The sequence below is a fragment of the Scleropages formosus genome, chromosome 10 (assembly GCF_900964775.1).
Source record: "Scleropages formosus chromosome 10, fSclFor1.1, whole genome shotgun sequence".
Taxonomy (NCBI): domain Eukaryota; kingdom Metazoa; phylum Chordata; class Actinopteri; order Osteoglossiformes; family Osteoglossidae; genus Scleropages; species Scleropages formosus.
This window is the reverse complement of record NC_041815.1, coordinates 2,515,055-2,533,881: the sequence shown is the minus strand read 5'-3', so window position 1 is coordinate 2,533,881 and position 18,827 is coordinate 2,515,055. Positions and strand designations below refer to the sequence as shown.

The 18,827-nt window shown below is 39.5% G+C and overlaps 2 protein-coding genes and 1 long non-coding RNA gene across 6 annotated transcripts; 1 reads left to right on the top strand and 2 right to left on the bottom strand.

Annotated features, from left to right (window-relative positions):
• Positions 1-49: 49 nt before the first annotated feature.
• paf1 (PAF1 homolog, Paf1/RNA polymerase II complex component) lies at positions 50-7,008 on the bottom strand. The gene is made up of 14 exons (XM_018765179.1): positions 6,927-7,008; positions 6,579-6,608; positions 5,990-6,082; positions 5,585-5,706; positions 5,336-5,402; positions 5,093-5,194; positions 4,854-4,959; positions 4,633-4,701; positions 4,051-4,154; positions 3,817-3,933; positions 3,232-3,360; positions 2,508-2,613; positions 1,755-1,839; positions 50-1,484 (listed from the first exon to the last, which is right to left on the bottom strand). The coding sequence occupies exons 1-14, from the start codon at positions 6,971-6,973 to the stop codon at positions 1,057-1,059; spliced, it is 1,605 nt and encodes a 534-aa protein (XP_018620695.1). The 5' UTR covers positions 6,974-7,008; the 3' UTR covers positions 50-1,056.
• A 43-nt stretch (positions 7,009-7,051) lies between these two features.
• med29 (mediator complex subunit 29) lies at positions 7,052-11,619 on the top strand. 3 transcript variants are annotated; one of them, XM_018765182.2, is made up of 5 exons: positions 7,052-7,115; positions 7,792-8,109; positions 10,730-10,788; positions 10,931-11,015; positions 11,345-11,619. In XM_018765182.2, the coding sequence occupies exons 2-5, from the start codon at positions 7,855-7,857 to the stop codon at positions 11,570-11,572; spliced, it is 627 nt and encodes a 208-aa protein (XP_018620698.2). In that variant the 5' UTR covers positions 7,052-7,115; positions 7,792-7,854; the 3' UTR covers positions 11,573-11,619. The 3 variants fall into 3 exon arrangements, with proteins under 3 accessions (XP_018620698.2, XP_018620696.2, XP_018620697.2); XM_018765180.2 differs by lacking the exon at positions 7,052-7,115 and adding an exon at positions 7,301-7,384; XM_018765181.2 differs by lacking the exon at positions 7,052-7,115 and adding an exon at positions 7,363-7,477.
• A 2,800-nt stretch (positions 11,620-14,419) lies between these two features.
• Positions 14,420-18,401, bottom strand: LOC108942085 (uncharacterized). Of its 2 annotated transcripts, none has more exons than XR_001966682.1 (4): positions 17,920-18,401; positions 15,559-15,714; positions 15,171-15,215; positions 14,420-14,823 (listed from the first exon to the last, which is right to left on the bottom strand). It is a non-coding gene; the product is annotated as an uncharacterized LOC108942085 (long non-coding RNA). The 2 variants fall into 2 exon arrangements; XR_001966681.1 differs by having other exon boundaries at positions 15,559-15,717; positions 17,920-18,400.
• Between the last annotated feature and the right edge of the window lie 426 nt (positions 18,402-18,827).

Sequence of the window (18,827 nt, the reverse complement as noted above, 5' to 3'; positions counted from 1 at the left end):
AATCAATACTGAAGAAAGAAACAATTTACCAAAATCAAGCAACATTTATTTACATTTTAATGCTAAAAGTTTTTAGGCAGGAAATGCTGATCAAAATGCAGATGTTCCAGAGCTTAAGCGCAACAGTCTTGGTAATGCTCCAGGTGAGAAATATTTTGAAATGACTACTACCAACAGAAATTTGTATTACGACAGATCTATATAATAAACATTTTCTTTATTTGACAATTTCAGAAGCTTTTTGAGAGTGTCAAAACACGGACCAAAGGGGGGGGGGGGAATCAAGAGAGGGAAACTGAAAGGTGCTTATGCAATGCCAAACAGTGAGGAATGACGTAAAATGCTAAAGCAAAGGTAAAAATTAAATGGGGGAAAAAGAAAAGTTGGATTTTGAATTCCATGAAGTGTACCCAAAGAGAGAAGAATTGTACCAATTTAATAAAATATGTATTACAAAAGTGTGTGTGAAATTAATTTCTGCACCATCCACTGCCATAAGGGTCTCCTTTTCTGTTACATGGGGGGAAAAAAAAGGAACAATAAAAGGAGGAATGCCAGTGAGGACAAAAGAAAAATCTTTTCTCATGAGTGTACACATGGTGGCTCCAGGAGCCTTCCTAGAACAGTTTTATCAGACTGTAAATTTACAGTTAACTGCCATTTTTTACCCACTAAAAAAGTCCATTTGACTGGGCATATGTATAACTAAAGCAGAGCAATGAGAATTCAAAACAATGCTTATAAAGTAAGAATTACACAAGAATGCATTAAAGGGACAGCACTCCAATAAATTCCAGCTCACACATTCTGGACAGGGGAAATCCAAGTACTGTATAGAACAAAGTAGACTGTCAGATTAATATTAAAACTTTAAAGTGTGCTCCAGTATTCATGTCTGTTGTGGTCTCTACTGTGCCCTTGCTGTACAACACCACTGTACATGACCCTACTAAGACATGAGGTTCTATCAAAAGAGTCGAATAGTAAGTGTAACAACTGCCACGTGGGCAGTGGTCGAAGGTGTGCTTTGCTGGTCTTTGCCAAGACCACAGACTCTCACTCGCTGTCACTGCCGTCACTGGAGTTGGAGCCCTGCTCACTACCACTGACACTATGTTGGGCACCATCGGAGTGCCCACTGCTGCTGTGAACGGGGGAGGCACTACAGCTCCGTCGTCCTCCAGCTTCTTCCTCCTCCTCACTCCCGCTGCCCTCACCGCTGCTTCGGTTTTTGGGCTCATCCTCATCGCTGTCGTCATCACTGCCGAAGATCTCCTCCTCATCACGCATCTCACGAGCCTGACGATCATCGCCACTCTCACTCCCGCTGCCACTCGCCCTCCTCCGCTGCCGCTTTTCTCCTTCATCGTCTTCATCCTCGTCGTCGTCCTCTCCCCTCCGGCCCCCATCCTCATCATCCTCGCGGTCTGACTCACTGCCTGAGTTCTCACCTTCACTGTCACTCCCCCTCTCTTTCTCATCACCTGGTCAACATGGGAAAAGAAGCACACAATTAGCCACATGTGTTTGTAAATCTAGTCCTCAAAGTTAGAGCAAGGACCTCAGATAGTAGCTACACTGCTCAAAAGGTTTTACACTGAAGCACCTCAAAGGGCCACAGAACAAAGATCTTAACTTTCACTGCATCAATACAAATATCCCACTAAAAGATGAAGCTTTAAACTATAAGTTCATTCTGATCAACAGTGTTGCTAACAATGCAAAAATAATGAAACACTGATGTCAGTATTTACCTGAATCCTGCATGTCCTTCTCGAGGTCCATGTCCTCTTCTTCATCTTCAGGCTCATGGTTCTCCAGCTGAGCCCTCCGAGCTTCCTGCATTATCAAGATTGAAATCAAAGTTCTTTATTGATCAAGGAGGAAATTGCACAGTGTTACAAAGGCACACCTACATGTATCACAGTCATGATACAAGAAGAGGCACAGCAGCATGGAAACAAACAGCAAATGGGCAAAAACTGAAATGAAAGCAACAAGGAGAGTACAACTAAACCAGGTGACTGCTGAAAAAGTCCCTGGAGATACAACTGGGTGACCATTCCAAAGCCTTTAGACTGTACTGTGGGTGATCTCACACCACCAAGCAGGGTTATGTAGGGGCAGGGGGGGCTGTGGATCATGTTAACAGCCAGAGTGTTTAGCACAGTGTCCGCACTCCACGCTGGTTCTCCAATCATAATGTGCCTGTCGTTCCAACCACTAGCCACTGTTTACAGGCACAACAAGCTTCCACTTCTCCACGACCTGATGGTGACCCTTGTTCATGGGCAGATTTGCTATGCTATTACTTGCACCCTACTCAGGACTGTCAAGAGCACCAAAATGCCACGCAGCATCCACAGGCTGGTGGTACTCAGTTACAGCACGCAATACACGGAAGGAAGGGAACAGGTATAGATAGCCAAGAAATGAAACTAGAAAAAAGTAACACAATAACATGAAAACCCATAAAGGAACACAAGAGTTAGAACAGCAGCAGTCACCTGAGCCTCCAGCTCTTTCTCATTCATTTCACGATGCTTGCACACTAGCACGGCATTGGTGCTGGACTGTGCTCCTGCCTTGGCCCTTCTCTTGCTCAGTCGCACCCTGTCACACAACACAGGTCCCAGAATAAAACATGGTTAACATGGAGATACTCTTAACACAGAACACATCTTGATAAATGACCTAAAAATTATTTAACCAGATATAATCACAATATTTCTTAATTATGATTTATGTCTAGTAATGTTGAGCTGGAAATTAACAATTTGAAATGTAACCAATACAAAAATTCACAGAAAAGTTTAACATTAAAGGGTAAAAGGCCAAAAATGTCAGCTCTAAAACGCACACACAGAATTCATTAGTTCATACTCAAAGCAAATACAGACATTTTTTGGTACCTGTGTCACTACGTACAAGATAAGAACAGCATTAAATTCAACTTAGCTTAAGATGACTTCAAAAGTGCTATAAAAATAGACGTCATGGGTGCCAACAAGCACATAAATGTATGGATGTAAATCATAAAATTGGTCTCAAAGTGGTATACTGAACAACATAGAAAAGTATACTGAAACTACTGCATACGGAAGTAAATAAATCCTAGACATGGCTAACAAACTCTTGTTCAAGACAAGACAGCTTTCAGACCAAGAATATAAAACAAAGTATAATAAAGTCTCATATTCAGAGTCTTATATTTTAATTAGGAAAAATTACCTGGTTTCCAGCTCATTGTAATAGACTCCATCCCCGTCCCTAAAAATGAAGAAGTAATTCTCCTCATAGCCCTTACTGGCCTTGTTCTTCACATTCCAGTTGTACTCTCTAGCAATCTTGTACTCATACCTGCAATTGTGGAAGTCAACAAAATGAAAGTTAACATTCTGTATCAATATTTTAGGATAACTTCAGATATTCTTGCTGTTAGTTATGCTGAAGTTCTGTGTAACACTGGAGAATTACAAGTTAGTACTGTTTATATCAATCTTCATAAATGTGAATAAAATCTAATCAATCTTAGAAAAATTAGTTTTATAATGGTCAGACCACTAAAATATTTGCTCATACCATATTTAAATGTCCTACTTAGACGTCATCACAAGCAATCAACAATATAACAAAGCAGACAGTACCAGGTGAAAAACATTTTAATATTAAGTGGGTGCAACTCTATCAGTCGACTAAATCTTTGTGCACTGCCAGATGCATGATTACAGCTGCTTAATCCTGAATATTATACACATTATTTGGGACATTTAAACCCTCAAATTCAAGGCCTACAGAAAGTATGCGATTACTTACACTTCCTCTGGCATGTAATCAAGATCCTCCTCCAAATCTCTCTTTCGCTTGCGCATTGTATCGTCATTGGGAAGAAAGTAGGCAACAAACTGATTGCCTTCTTCATCCATCATACCTCTGGAAGAGATCATATTAATTAAAAATGCTGGATCTTAACTAACATAACAGAGGCACCATTTCCTTTTGCAGAGTATGTGCAGCACTAGGGCTGCTTGTAAAGTCTTAAACACAAACCGGATCATGGCCTGAGACATCATCTCAACTCCAGCTGGACCTGAAATATCCTTTGGAGCTGGATCTGAGTCAAAAATCACCTGGGCACACGGGTTGATCCACATCTAGAAGACCAAATTTTGCATCATTTAAATGCACCTGCCAAGAATCAACTGTTAAAACTTACAATTTCCTTGAACAGTACGTTATTACCACCATCATGACTGTGCATTTCATCACACATTCAGTCAACTCTTACCATTCTTTAAATGTTTTGTGTTGCTCAGATAACAATCTGAAGCTTTTCCACTTTGCTCAAGTTATCCTTACTCAGAAAATTATAATTTAATTGCAATTAATTAAAACAAATATATTTTGTCAGGCTACTTCTGAGTTTCCATGATTTAAATTTAACAGCTACTGGATTTTGTAAGGGGTAATTACATCCCTTCTCTTAATTAACTATACATTTTGAAAACAGATTCACATACATCTTAGATATCTTAAACAAGTTGAGACATTTAGCTTAGCTTTAGTAAACCCTTTGAAATTTGCTTAATTATTCATTATTTAATAAAATTAAGCAATTGACCTTATACTCACCTTAAAATCAGGAAACACAGGCAAGACCTCAACTGGTGTGACTCTTGGTTTACTGTAGTGTTGTGTGATCTATTGAGGGGTGAAGGGAAGAAGGACAGTCAGGTCACAATTTGAAACATACTCCACCAATTTGACAATTTTATTTTGTGACTAGAGAATGAAAAACCCTCACATTAAATGCATTAAATGTAATTTACAATGCAAAGGAAAGTTAAATTCACCGATTTCTGAGCATCCTCAAAAGTCTTCTCAATGGCCGCAATCTGGCTGTCTCTATCCTTATAAATCTCCTCTTCAGTGAACTGCTGTTTGACAGATACACCAATCCTGAAATACATGGTAAATCCTTTAGTATTGTGCTATCACATACTCACCTGTCATTCCCCCATCGTGGTCCGCAAATGTACTGTGTGTTGGGAAGGGAGGTCTGTCAATCATAATTCACAAAATTCCTACTTACTTGACTTCTACTTTCTCATTGGAAACACCGTATCGATTAAATTCAGTTGATATGTATTCAGTCTTTCTCATCCATGGGACAACCTTGGCATGTTGCTGGGAGCTATAATGTAAATGAAGAGAAGAATATTGATTGAAGGGAACAGCACACTGCTGCATTTACTCCATTTTTACCAATGCCAAGTTATCAACATGCCAATTATCTGGAAGACGGCAAAATGCAACGCTCAAAAACTTGTATTACCGTTTAGAGCTTGATGGAGCTTGAATTTCCTCTTCAAGTAATTTCTCATCAGCTGGGTCCAACAGAACTGAATAGTAATGTAGAAAAGAAAAAAAGTAATCAGGCATGCTTTCAGGAACCTGCAAAGGCAATATATGTGTGTGGATTGAAGTGGGCAACATTTTAGAGGCATGCACAGACAGAATCCTAAATCATTTTGTTGATTTTACTACTACTGTCTTTGCTAGCAAATAGTAAAACCCATCTTACTGTTGGGATCTATTCGGTAGGTGTCAGGATTGATAAGATCGATGGTGACCCCAAGGTCTGGCTCAGTCAGCAACTCATGTTTGTGTTGTTTCTCCAAAGAAGTTGCTTTGTACTGCACAAACCTGCCAACATTTGACAAAACACTCAAAAATCTGTTCACGGTTGTTTCTTCCCAGCAAAACCCTCAAGCAGTTATAAACATTTAACATTTGAATATTAAGTTGGTACAGTTAACAGTTGTTTGAGACACAGAGCTGTGCTGTTGTGATGAGGTACAAATGAGCTGTTGCAACAGTCATCAAGTTTTACAATGACATTTACACATGCATACACAGATGTACATATATGCACAACTAGCACCGTTTCACTTGATTAAACTTAAAAAAAAAAAAAAAAAATTACTACCTGTGTTGATCAAATGGGTACGTGATGAACTTTGGGTCGAACGGAATATCCGGAAGGCTATTGCAGTACTTCACACGGCAAACCACACCGGACCTGACATTGTTTATGAAGGAACAACAAGTTGACTTAAAACACCCTGATGCAGGAATATGGCTAACGGTTAATTCAATTTCTCTGCCAGTTTATGTATGAGTACTGAGCATACATTTTTACAGTGCTGCTTGAAAGTATGCAAACTCCTTGTGCCCACTAGTTTTATATAAATCAAGACGGAATCAAAAGCAGGCTTTCTCATCTCACATAAAAATGCGAAACAGTCACTGTCAGCTCAGTGTTGGTTTAGAGGAAATCATGCATGTGGTAGAAAAAAAAGCAGGTAGTGCAAGAAGAGTAAAAAAAAAAAGCAAATAACTTAAGCCAGAAGCTGCTAGGTCAGTACAACCATGAGTGTCAATAGGACACTTCTAAAGAATAAAGAATTCAGTTAGCACTTACTTAGTTAAAAAAAATATATATATCTTATGAGCATCCCTACGATTCGAAAACTTTCAAGCAGGGCATGACGTGAAATAAGTTTCGGGCATCTTACCTCTCTGGGACAGTTCTATGGGAACTGCTCCTAAGCGGGGGAAAAAGTGTGTTAATTCGTGCCATGATGATATTCCGACAATCCAGAGTATAAGTGTTGCTGAAGTAAAGTAAAGGTATGCCATGCTGATCACACTAACTAAAGTTAATCATGCTATTATGTACTCGGATTGAACTAGTCCGCACACCAGTACCGGGCGAGTAGCGCGGCTGCCGGTTACTTAAAAGTTAAACCCGCCGGCACAAACACTTCGCAAATGTAGAAAACTAGTACATCATGGGACACCGTGTAATCAGCAGCAACCCTCTGTTAAAATTCAGGAGCGCAACTCTGCCACGCACTACTCACCTGTGTCCGTCTTCTCGTTGGGCCTGTGTCTGGATTGTTGGAGCCATCTGTACTGAGTCTGTACACAAAAGTCAAACGACTCAAGTATTACCAAACGCGGCGACGACGCCAACGTTTGTTCACCTCCTCACTTGAGACCTCGCTTCGCTTCGATTCTGAGTTTTGGGTCCTTCCGCGCTGCGGCTGCCTGTAAGGATTGCCTGAATAAAAATATACAAACTCGCTACAGAATTTTCCTTTTATTAGCGATACATACATAACATTATTTTAAAACCCCTAAAACCATTCCAGCATTTAATCGTTTTAATTATGAATTCATTAGTGAGTTATGAAGTACTAAGAGACGTGGAAAATTAAAAATGCAGGGCATTTTCTTTCTGAAGTAAACACTAGACGTGACACAGGAAGATATATTACTTGGAATTATCTTTTTTAAAATTCCATCTAGGGACGAAATGGTTAGGATTACTTTAAAAACAGCTGACGTACGGCTTAGAGAAAGAAAACATAGCTAGTTTCGGATAAGCGTCTGAGCGGCTGTATCGTCTTTGGTGCGGCCTTTTATAAAACCGGATTTTAATCTACATTTGTACAGTACAATCGTTTGTTAAATAATCCAGACTCTGTTATGTAGCTCCCACTTTTATTTATGAAATATTACATGAATACATGTGCACTTATAATATGTTATATTTTAGTAATATTTTGCGCTTTAAAAATAAGATTCCTGATATGGACGAGAAATATAAAATGCACTTTAAAATAGCTTTTGAGATGTTGCAAAACATAAAATAAAATAAAACAATGGGACAAGCAGTTCAAAAAATGTGTATGTGTGAAACTGTTACTTTGTCTGGGTGTGCAGATGCCCTGGAAGCGGAAGCAGATCTGAATCGGCGACGGAGGAGGAAACGGCTCGTGCCGCAATATGGCCTCACAACAGCAGCTGAATCAAGCGGTCGGTCCGCAAGCTGGAGGTCAGGTCGCAACACTGCAACAACAACAGCAACAGCAACAACAACAACAACAACAACAACAGCAGCAGCAACAGCAGCAGCAGCAACAACAACAGCAGCAGCAACAACAACAACAACAGCAGCAACAACAACTATGCCAACAACAAGACTTTGATCCCGTCCATCGTTTCAAAATGCTCATACCCCAGTTAAAAGAGAGCCTTCAGGTAACAACATCGTTAGCATTTTACATGGCCATAAATTCCTCGTTTTGCGGAAAGCTAACAGTGATGCAGGTAGAGTCCCCGGGTTACGAACGAGTTACGTTCCTAAGTCTGACTTAAGTCGGACTTGAACGTAAGTCGGAACAGTTGGTAAGATTCGTGTTTGAAATCATCAGTTAGTCAAATGTGTTTGCTGTTGTGTACCTTTCTAAAAGACACTTCCGGATACTCTAAAACATTTTTAGCATAATAATACAGTAATAATAATGAGAATAATAAATGTAACTACGTAAAGTATTTATAATAGAGAAAGAGATGATGATAAATGTTTCAACAGTATAAAGAGAGACAGACATTGGGACAGAGACTTTTACATGCTCCGTTATTTTCACTTTGTCCTTCAAAATTGTCCCGATCTTTGATCGACTGTAGCCTAACAGCTTTTCCAATGTTTGTTGGTGTTTCACTGAAGAGATGAGTACTGTCCATAAGATCATTAAGGGTTAGGGTTACATCAGTTGGAGGCCCATGAACAGGACAAATCTGCACTACTCATCCGACTACGTCGACACAAAAATGTGAATTTATTCTTTTTTCCCCCCTCTTAGTAGCTTATCCCATACATTTGTACCTTCTTTCGTTGACTTCACTTCGTTGTAGTACGGTATTTCCATTTCAATAATATAAATTAAAAAAAATTTATTTCAAGCCAGTTCTCGCTACGTCACTAAGTATTACTTTATTATATTAGATTAATTCGGTGGATGTGCTGAGGGTACTTGGATCTTTCTCTCAGCTGATATCACAGTTATTCTAGACATAATTAAACGTTTGTTTGTGAAAAGGACACCGATAAGAAATAAGCACTAAATAAGAAGAAGATATTAGGGGGAAAGGCAGCTCATGTAGAGCATGGTAGCACTGTGCGATATGAGTTGAGAGAAAGCGGTGCTACCAGAGGACATCAGGAGGTTCTTGAAGGAGCGCCTTAGTCTCTCCATCAACTGCATGCCTGTGACTCCATCCTGAATATTTGTAATTACTGCAAAAGTGTATGTCCCTAGGAGGGACAGGCCCCCCCGCCTGGGATATACACCCTAATCACAGTCTGCTGCCCTATGCTTCTGGCACAGGCTCTGGATCACTGTGGTTCTGTGTAGGACAAGTGTTTATGAGTCCTGAGTAACTTTGAGGTTTTCCCCACAATACAAAGGTAATGTGTTCCTGGAAAACCCTTCATAAGGTCAATTCTCATAACCTCAAGACATAATTATAATTAGTGTTTGTGAGTTTCCTGAGTTGCAAAATTGATGCCCGTTTATGGTGAAATGTGACCGACTCACTGAAATGGACTTCAGTAATTAATGTCGTTCATTGTAACAACACAAGGCACTTTTCATTCATTAACTTCTCTGTAATACTGTATGACTGTCAGCCTGAACTCGTTGAGCTTTCTTTGCTCTTGCACATTTTTCAGTGCTACTTATTACGTTAATATGTAACGGTGACTTGTGTTATCTGTGACGGTTTGCGCACATTTGCTTTGTCTGTCACCCTCTTAATGTGATTTGTGTATTCAGGATAGATCTCAACATAAGAATAAATTATATTTTCATTACACTTGTATTTCAGGCAAATTATCCTTATGGTCTCCCCCCGACACTTGGTCTCTGTAGATGGATGTCAAAAGGGGTGCAGAAGATATATATGTGTGTGTGTGTGTGTGCGCGCGCGCACAGTTATATATAAAATGTTGTTTAAAGGCCCTGAACAAATGGTTGAGCTTTGTCCTTATCAGAGTTAATTTCGATATATACTATTGAGATACTTAAAAAAAAAAAAAAATTGTAGGAAGGCTAGCAGGTTTCATCTGTCCTGTGTTTTGTGCACCTACTCAAGTGATGAACATCGGTGCAACAAGTGGAAAGAAACTAGGTTTACTTAAGAATCACACGTCTGCAACTATGTCTCTTTCTCCTAATGTAATGCACAAATTTGTGTTTTCTCTGAGATATACATCGCTGTTGAGACAAGTGTCTGCTAAATGGATAAATGTAAATGTACTTGGTATTTGACTTCTGTGGTCTTACCTTTATGTAGGTAACCCATGGGTGGGTGGGGGAACAAGACTCTGAGAAATTTACAATGAGATGGAGAAAAATGCATATATACCTTTAATACTAGGAGTATTATGTAGTTTTCAAATGTGTTTTCTGTGTTTTGTGAAAAAGTTCATGCACATAAACTTGTATGTAAACACTATTTTATAAGGTGACATTTTTTTCTAATCTAAATGAGTTAAGTAATTTCATTCTACTAAACTCTTGTAATTAAAGAGCTTGTGATTTTTATGCTTGTTTTTCCCAGCTGCACATGTAGTTAATGAGTATATTTGTAGTTATAATTCAGTTGTGATATGTTGCCACATTACTAAAAAGGCCTCAGGCCAATGCACTGTTTTTTCCAAAGGTTTCACTGTGATCTTTCTGCTGTATTTTTTCAAATAGTCAGTTCTGGTTGAGGAGGAATTAAATTAAAACAGGAATAGTTTTAATTGGAATCCATTACATTTAATTGTAATTTTCAATCCTGTTTTAATTGTTACATTTTATTTTTCTTCCAGAATGTTATGAGAATTGCTTCACTGAATTTGGCACATAATACTGCAATTGACAATGGCATGTAAGTACAGTGTAATGTTCATATAAGATTTCCAGTTTGCATTCGGTCCTGGGCTTTCAAAAGGCAACTTATGTGGTGCATTACTGTAGAAACATGACAAAATGTTGTTCATCGTTTCAGTTGTTGAAATGTCTTATTCCAGCAAAAGCAGTGATGCAGCTGTTCAGAGGTTTGACAAGAGTCTGGAGGAGTTCTATGCCCTTTGTGATCAGTTGGAGCTTTGCCTGGTAAGGTTTACAGTTTGAATTTAGTGGTGAATCAGTAAGATGTGAAGGATACGTTATATACAAATAATAGACCCAGTACTCAAAAGCTTTTTGTACAAAATTGAACATGTACCTTGCAAATGTGTTTATATCTGTTTGAGACAAACATTTCCACTAAAACAAAATTGTAGTATCCTTTTATTTTTCCTAATATTAGCAAAGAATGTGAAGGTTCCAACGTGTAACAAGTAGCTTTGCATCAATCGGTTAATCGCTGTCCAGAGTTTCAGTTCCATGTTCTACTCCTTCTTGGCACTGAGATTTTTCCTGTTACATGTTTCCGTTCCCAGCGGCTTGCCTACGAATGCCTCTCTCAGAGCATCGACAGTGCCAAGCATTCCCCCAATCTGGTACCTACTGCCACCAAACCGGACACAGTGCAGACCGAGAGCTTGTCATACTCGCAGTATCTGAGCATGATCAAATCACAGATATCCTGTGCGAAAGACATCCACAATGCTCTGCTGGAGTGTTCCAAAAAGATTGCAGGCAAGAGCCAACCACAAGGAATGTTATAAAAATCCTTCGCTACATTTTTCCCCCCCTTTTTTTTTTTTAATGTTTTCAAAATAAATTATGCATTATTACCGATTCAGTGCATCGTGATTTATTTATACACTACCGAATGCACTTGTTTCATGACTTTTTGTCCAATGTATGCCTTAAACTGTATGAATTAGCTTTGCATGCTTTTCAGACTTATTGAAAAAAGTTAAATTGTCCTTTGTTACATCAGCCATGAACTTAGATGAGCTTAACTGTACACGTTTACAGAAATGAGTGCAGATCAAGTTTTTTTTAATACAACTGTAAGTCAGTTTGTTACTGTTAAGAGAATTAAGGGTGAGAGCTTTTGAGTTATGAAACAACCTTGCATCAGTGCACTGCTAAAGGAATCGGAGAGAACGGAGGAGTAGAGGGCAGTCGAGGTAGGGAAAGAGGTACAGGAGATGCTTTGGAATATTTTATAAGGTTATTAATTATTTAGAAAGGAGCCATCATTGGTCTACATCCCTAAGATGGAGGACATGCCTATATTTATTACAGAGGTACTGTGACAAAATACCCTTTGGGTAGTATTTAAGGGCTTATTTAATGGAGAGGATAATAGCTGAAAATACAAGCAAAGCTCTGTCTTGCTCAAATCACATTAGTGTATTTCTTCAGGACAACAATATTAATAACAAGTGCATGGAAATTAGCTTTAGCTGTGGGTACTAGGACTTTGAACACATATACACACAGACACACTAGCTGTTGCCTTAATAAGAGGTGGGGGCTGTATGAGTGCCAATTATCTCCCTCAATACTGACAAAGCACATTTTGCTTCTGGGATTAAATAAGTGAAACAGTGTGCTGTCTTGGCTGCAACTGGAGGGCCTAAATTAGTTTTGCAACATCTATTAAATATCCTGGCTTTTTTAACTCTTATTTTCCAGATAACTTAAATAGTTTGATCTGTTTAAAAGAAATACATCCCAGAAAAGTTAGTACACACCTTTGTCTCAAGCAAGGTTTCTAAAGTGGCTGTCTAAACTGAACTGAACTTAACTGAAGCACCCCACATGCTATATATACGCTATTTGAAGCTCAGACACCGCAACAGCATTGTGAAGTGCTAAGCAATGTATAGATCATTTGCACAGAACTGAACTCAAACTAAACTGCATGCATTTCCCATTTTAACCTGGTCAAATAGTTTCTGCTTATGCAAAGCACCTTAAAAATGTTCACTTTTATTTATTTGGTTATTTCTCACAATCAGAATTATTTCCATGTACAAATAGAAAATACACTGAACTTACAAAAATAGTTGTACATATTACTTTCATTTATGACTGTTTTAAAAGTTGACACTTCTTGATGGGTTCTGTAACAGAAAGTAAAAATTAAAACAGGCCTGCTTCAATAAGAACATAGTAAATGTCATTACAGTAACAATATAGTGTCATTTCACATGCACTAATATAAAAGCCAGCCGATGTAGTTTGACAATTTATTAAACGTTCCAAAATCTGGAAAATGGTATATCATTTGACTTTTAAATGTATAACTTTCAAAAGGGACCTTGTTCAACAGATAACCATGGTTTGCAAATATATACTATTACAGATATTATACTAAACCCCCCCCCACATTTAGTATCAGTTTTATTTTAAAAAATGTGCTTAAGTAATAGCTAACCAGCACAGTGTCTCTATTTTTTGTTTATAGCAGTTACCCATGTAAAATGTAATGTGTGAACTACCATCAGAGTTTTGTAGAAAGTGTTTCCCTGGCGTGTAAGTGTAAATCCCTGGTCCGGCCAGGGTGGCTCTGATGGCAAAGTCTCTCTGTACCACACTGTTAACAATTTTTGAATATATGAACATTGTTCAGTGTATTTTTAATTGCATTCCTCACTTTAACTTTTTCCTAAAATGTAAAGTGACCTGTGTCTCCATGCGAAGCCAATCGAAGCACTCAAATGGAACAGGATCGTGAGCTATACTGTGATCTTGCTTCCCCTTCGTTTACAGTTCATATCCAGCGCTCTTGAGTATTTATGGAAATACCATAAGGAACATTACACTTGTTCAGGGTGAATTAGTCAATCAGCACTGAACAGGCATTTGTGCAGGCACCATATTTTCGTCAATCATTTTAAATTCGTTATAATTGCAAACTAGCTTAAGTGATTGAATACTTCAATACTTCCCTATTTTTGTTATAGCTCTATTGAAGACTTTTAAAGAAGCTAACTACTAAATATGTTGAGGGGTATCAGCATTATTCAGCTTTTAATGATTGTGCCTTAGTGGTATAAGTAACTTTGGATTCATGACTAAAACTTTTCCACACTTGCAGACCCAATGATGTTTGTAAGCTGAGGAGTTACTCTGTTGTGGTTACAACATCACTGTTTATTTGGAATCATGACATCAAACCTGTACCACTGTTCTCCTACTCGTATGTAATCAGAACAAGGCTCTGCATCTAAATTTGCTGTTGTGCACATAATTTCTTACAACATATTCATTTCATTAGTTACCAAGGTAGCATCATCACTACTGATTTCAGGATCAATGCTATTTTTGTATGTACATTAAAAAGTGAAAACGGCAGCACAAAATGTTTCTTAAGCTATTATATGTACATCTTTAATACCCCTAAAAGAGTTTCCATTATACAAGATAAAAGCACAAAGCAATTGTTGTATATACAGACTTTGTGTTCAGGACACCAGTGTCTCAAGTTACATTTGTAATACATTTACATTTATTTATTTGGCAGACGCTTTTCTGCAAAGCGACTTCCAATGAACTCTATGTAGAGTGTTAGCAACCCACACACCTTATTTACCAAGGTGACTTACACTGCTAGATACGCTACTTACAATGGGTCACTTATCGATACATCAGTGGAACACACTCGAATAGTAACAGAATTTAAAGCCCCTCCAAAAGAAATACAGAGCAGAATATTCACTCCTGGTTTTCACACTTATAGTTCTACATACACAGAAGTGCTACCATGGCCAGTGTTTTTATTCATATTAATGGCTCTACACATACAGGCATTTGCACGATCAGTGTGTGTGGTCATGGTTTGTCTTCCCAAGTATGAACCGACTCCTCACTTTCTGTGACATGTTGCCTGACAAAAGCGAAGATGGGGGAAAGGAAATCGCTGCGGGTTCCACTTTCCGACACTTCACCTCCATCATCGCCGCCTTGATGTCTCTATCTTTTCTCAGCTCAGGTCTGTGTTGGTCTGGATCTGTCCACTCTGTGAGACAAAACAACAGACAAGACGTTGCTCTTACTGCTGGAAACGCTTGGTCCAGGAGGAGTTATGCTTTTCAAGTTAATTTTGTGTCATCATTTTGCTAACATAAACATCATTTAATGCAAAAACTAGAAAACAATGGGCAAGTGTGTGTTTTTTTTTTTTTTTTTTTTTTTTAAAAAAAAAAAAAGGATTTAACACTTTCACCTAAAGAAACAGATTTAAGATACAAGAGCAGCAGGTTATTTCATCAGGCCAGAAACTAAAAGATTTTGTTTAATGACATTCTGTATGTTTATTCCTATGCTGTACATAACAATGACGAACTTAATAAATACAATTCTCACCTTCCAAGCATGTACAGCATGTGCCCTGGGTCATCAGCAAAAGCCCTGATTGGAGAGGGAATGGACTGCTTAGCAAAGATGTCAATGAGAATACAGATACGAAAAATCATAAAACAATTATTTTTGGATACATCTGATTCAGGAGGCTGAAAGGTAGAGAAATAACACCCAAGTATACTGTATGGAGTACCACACAAACAGTATCAAAACTTGTAAATTCTCTATAAGCATATTTAAATATAAATAACATCAGAGCACAAGTTTAATATAAAATTAAGTATAAACATAGAATTAAAGGAACCCATGAAATAATTTTAAAAGTGAGGACCAAGTCACCATTTACTCTTGGGTTCACTTCAATAAGTTTGCTACGGTTGTGCTCCCTCACCCATCTCCCCAGTGGTAGAAAGCCCGATCCTGGTAGAAGTTGCAGAGGAAGAGCCACACGCTGATTGTCTCCATCCAGAAGATGACAAAAAGGAACCACACGGAAGACAGAAGGAAGAGCTCGCACACCATTCTGCCACCTGAACAGATTGCTCCCCTGCTGGATGACGAAAAAGGAGAGGTAAAGAAAAAAGAAAGAAAGAAAATGAGAACTTCTTGAGACTCCTTTCAACATTTCCCCCCATTTTTTCCTCCTACGTAAGCAAAATCAGAAACTCAAGAGTAAATCAGATACCTATTAATAGCTAAACGTATGGTTGCATGAACCTTGAGAAAATATAACTATGTCATTCACAACAAACACTCTTTTTGTCTTATCAATAGATTGAACATTTCTATAACAGAGGAGGGAATGAAATTCTGTCTTCTACAGAATGCTGCTGCACGAGTTGTTTGATTTGCCAAAGCGCTCCCATGTATCTCCTCTACTCATCTCTCTGCACTGGCTTCCTATAGCTGCCCAAATCAAATTCAAGACCCTGGTTCCTGTGTACAAATGCATCAATAGAACTGCTCCCAGCTATTTACAAGACTTAATCAACGGCTACACCCCAGCCAGGCCCCTTCACTCGTCTACTTCTGCTCGCTTGGTGGTCCCGCGCACGAAAGGCAAAGCTCGGAGGTTCCCGGTTCTGGGTGTGTTGTGGTGGAATGACCTTCCCCTGTCACTCAGAACTGTGGAAACTGTCTTTTTTCATGAAGGGTATGAAAACTCACCTTTTCTAGATCCATTTCGCCCAAGATCTCTCCAGCTCATTTACGGTAACTGTTCATGCATTGTAACTCCATAAGCATCCCCAGATAGAACCTTTATTCAGCCATTACTCTGGGATTGTACTTGCTCATTTGTGTATCTTACAATATTTAAAAGAAGGAAAAAAAAAAAAAAAAAGACCGGTGGGAGGGTATCGGGATTTGTCTATCCTGCGTTTTATATACCTACTCGATCGATGAACCTCGGTGCAGCAAGTGGTAGATAAGGAACTAGGTTTGCTTGAGACTTTCATGTCTGCAGCTATGTCTCCTTCTCTCAATGTAATGCATAAATTGTACTTTTGCTGAGATGTACGTCGCTTTGAACAAAAGCGTCTGCTAAATGAATACATGTAATGTAAATGTAATGAAAATGGCAAAGAACCCTTTATTGTTTATTTTTGTAACTTAGAGACGACCTTTTCGATCGCCCCTAACATTACACTCGTCTGAAAAGAATAATTCCTGTGCACCAAGTTCCATGCTCTCCTCCTCAGACGTTATGTTTCTTGACGAATTCTAGAAATAGCTGGGAGCCCTGAGTGCAACGTGAGCGGCACCATTCCGCCTGCGGTGCTCCCAGCAACCCGAATGGCAGGGGGGCACAATCTCGGAGAAAACGTGGAGGTGATAAATGCCGAAATCCTCCTTCTGAAGACGACCCACATGTTTCTACATGGAATCTCACTTAACCTGTGAGGCCAGCGGACCGCACGATGCCAGCGTCCACGTCCCAAATCTGCAGATACGAGTTGAAGGACAGTTGAAAGAGTCCCGTGCCACCGAGACATTTGTTTGAGAGGACGTGTGTGCCAGTGAGTGAAGAGTGAAGAGCACAGAGCAGGCTGCAGCCTGTGGGGACGGAACAGTAGCAGTGGGACTGTTGTCACTGTGTCACTCGTCCCTGTGGCTGCTGTCCCCCCGGACACACACATTAGTGGGAGGTCGAGTTTCAACAGCTCTCTCACTACTCACGGATCCTTCATCTATTTATTTATTGATTTATTTATTTATTTCAAGTGGAAAACGAAATATAAAACTAACCATAACCCGTTTTCGGGACAAGCACCATGTGAGAGTTACTCGCGCTATTCACATCTTGTCATTTGTGCAGGACGAGCTGTCCCGCTGAGGGTCGCGGTGCTCCGGACCTTATCGCACGGCGGGGAACGAACGTCCGAAATGGGGCAGCAGCCCATGCGGCAGGGAACGACTTACACACACAAAACAGACAGTCAGTACTGGGAAATGCCCACAAACAAAGACACTAGAGCTCCCACAGACCGAGCCGCGAGAGGAAACGCGAACGAACCACAACTTAATCGCACCATCGTTCCGCAGTAGTAGTGTTTGCAGCTGGCCGAGCGCGGAGCCTAAGGCTTAGTTAGTGCCGCAATACTGAGGCTAACGTCCCAGCGAGAAGCTTTGCTACCACTGTACTTATGTTGACTGACAGCGCGAAAAAAACCACAAAACAGTCCACGTTTACGACCTGCTGGTGGGAGAGGCGCGCGCCTGCAGTAAGGCTAAGAGCCGCGCGCTCGCTTACCGCTTCAGTCGACTCTGATGTCCCGGATGGATTTAGTTGAGTCCCCGGATTTTGTAGGCCCGAGCAGAAGGCTGCAGCGTCGTTAGGGCTTCATTTCGTGCAGCATTTGGAACGCATTCGGATGACTTGGTATCTGGCTGGTGAAGTCGCAGTGAGCAGCGATTGATGTTTAAGAAAATGCCATGCGTGTTTTCAGCTGCAGCGGTTGTTGTTTATGTTCCAAGGTCAAATGAGAACAGTATAGTAACCAGAGACTGCACACAAGAACCAAGACCTGAGTGAGACAGTCTCACGGAACTGGTGACTCGCGCTTCAGTTCCGGGTTTCGCGCCTCGCGCCACTCGAAATGGAGAACCAGTTCGCGTATTCTTGTGGCCAGGGCGTCCACTCCAGCGCCTTATTACCACAATATTTACTATCTCTCTGCTATATTTACTATTTCGTAAACTATGTTTACTAATACTATCTAGTATTGGAGCTGTTCAACCAACGACGCGGCTCGTTTTTTCTTCGTATTTTCCCACGAAACCCGTTTGCTACGCAATTTGCCCTGCCATTTCCTGGCATGTTTAGACCCGGCTTATCCAGCGTGTATTAAGCTACAAGTGACTTACTTTTTAACTTTATACTGTATATTTACAGGACATTATTTCAAATTAAAATTTTATTTGTCACATACACAACCATACGACGTGAAATGCTTTTCCGACTGGGTGTAATACAGACTACAGATTAGATATTAAAAATTATGGCAATAATACAAAAATAAAGTAGAAAGTTGAAACCTACTATAAATATGAAAAATAAACAATGGTAAAAATAGGATAAAATAAAGTAAGATAGAAATACAGTGGAAAAATAAAAATGTAGTGATTTAAAAATGTGGAATATCAGAAATATGATAAAAA

Excerpts from the sequence above, each read along its gene's own strand:
- paf1 (XM_018765179.1), bottom strand. The coding sequence starts at position 6,973 with ATGGCTCCAACAATCCAGACACAGGCCCAACGAGAAGACGGACACAG. Across the intron at positions 6,609-6,926 it reads CAACGAGAAGACGGACACAG|GAGCAGTTCCCATAGAACTG; the intron begins GTGAGTAGTGCG and ends TCCCCCGCTTAG. Across the intron at positions 4,702-4,853 it reads TTGAGGATGCTCAGAAATCG|ATCACACAACACTACAGTAA; the intron begins GTGAATTTAACT and ends ACCCCTCAATAG.
- med29 (XM_018765182.2), top strand. The coding sequence starts at position 7,855 with ATGGCCTCACAACAGCAGCTGAATCAAGCGGTCGGTCCGCAAGCTGGA. Across the intron at positions 8,110-10,729 it reads AGTTAAAAGAGAGCCTTCAG|AATGTTATGAGAATTGCTTC; the intron begins GTAACAACATCG and ends TTTTTCTTCCAG. Across the intron at positions 11,016-11,344 it reads ATCAGTTGGAGCTTTGCCTG|CGGCTTGCCTACGAATGCCT; the intron begins GTAAGGTTTACA and ends TTCCGTTCCCAG.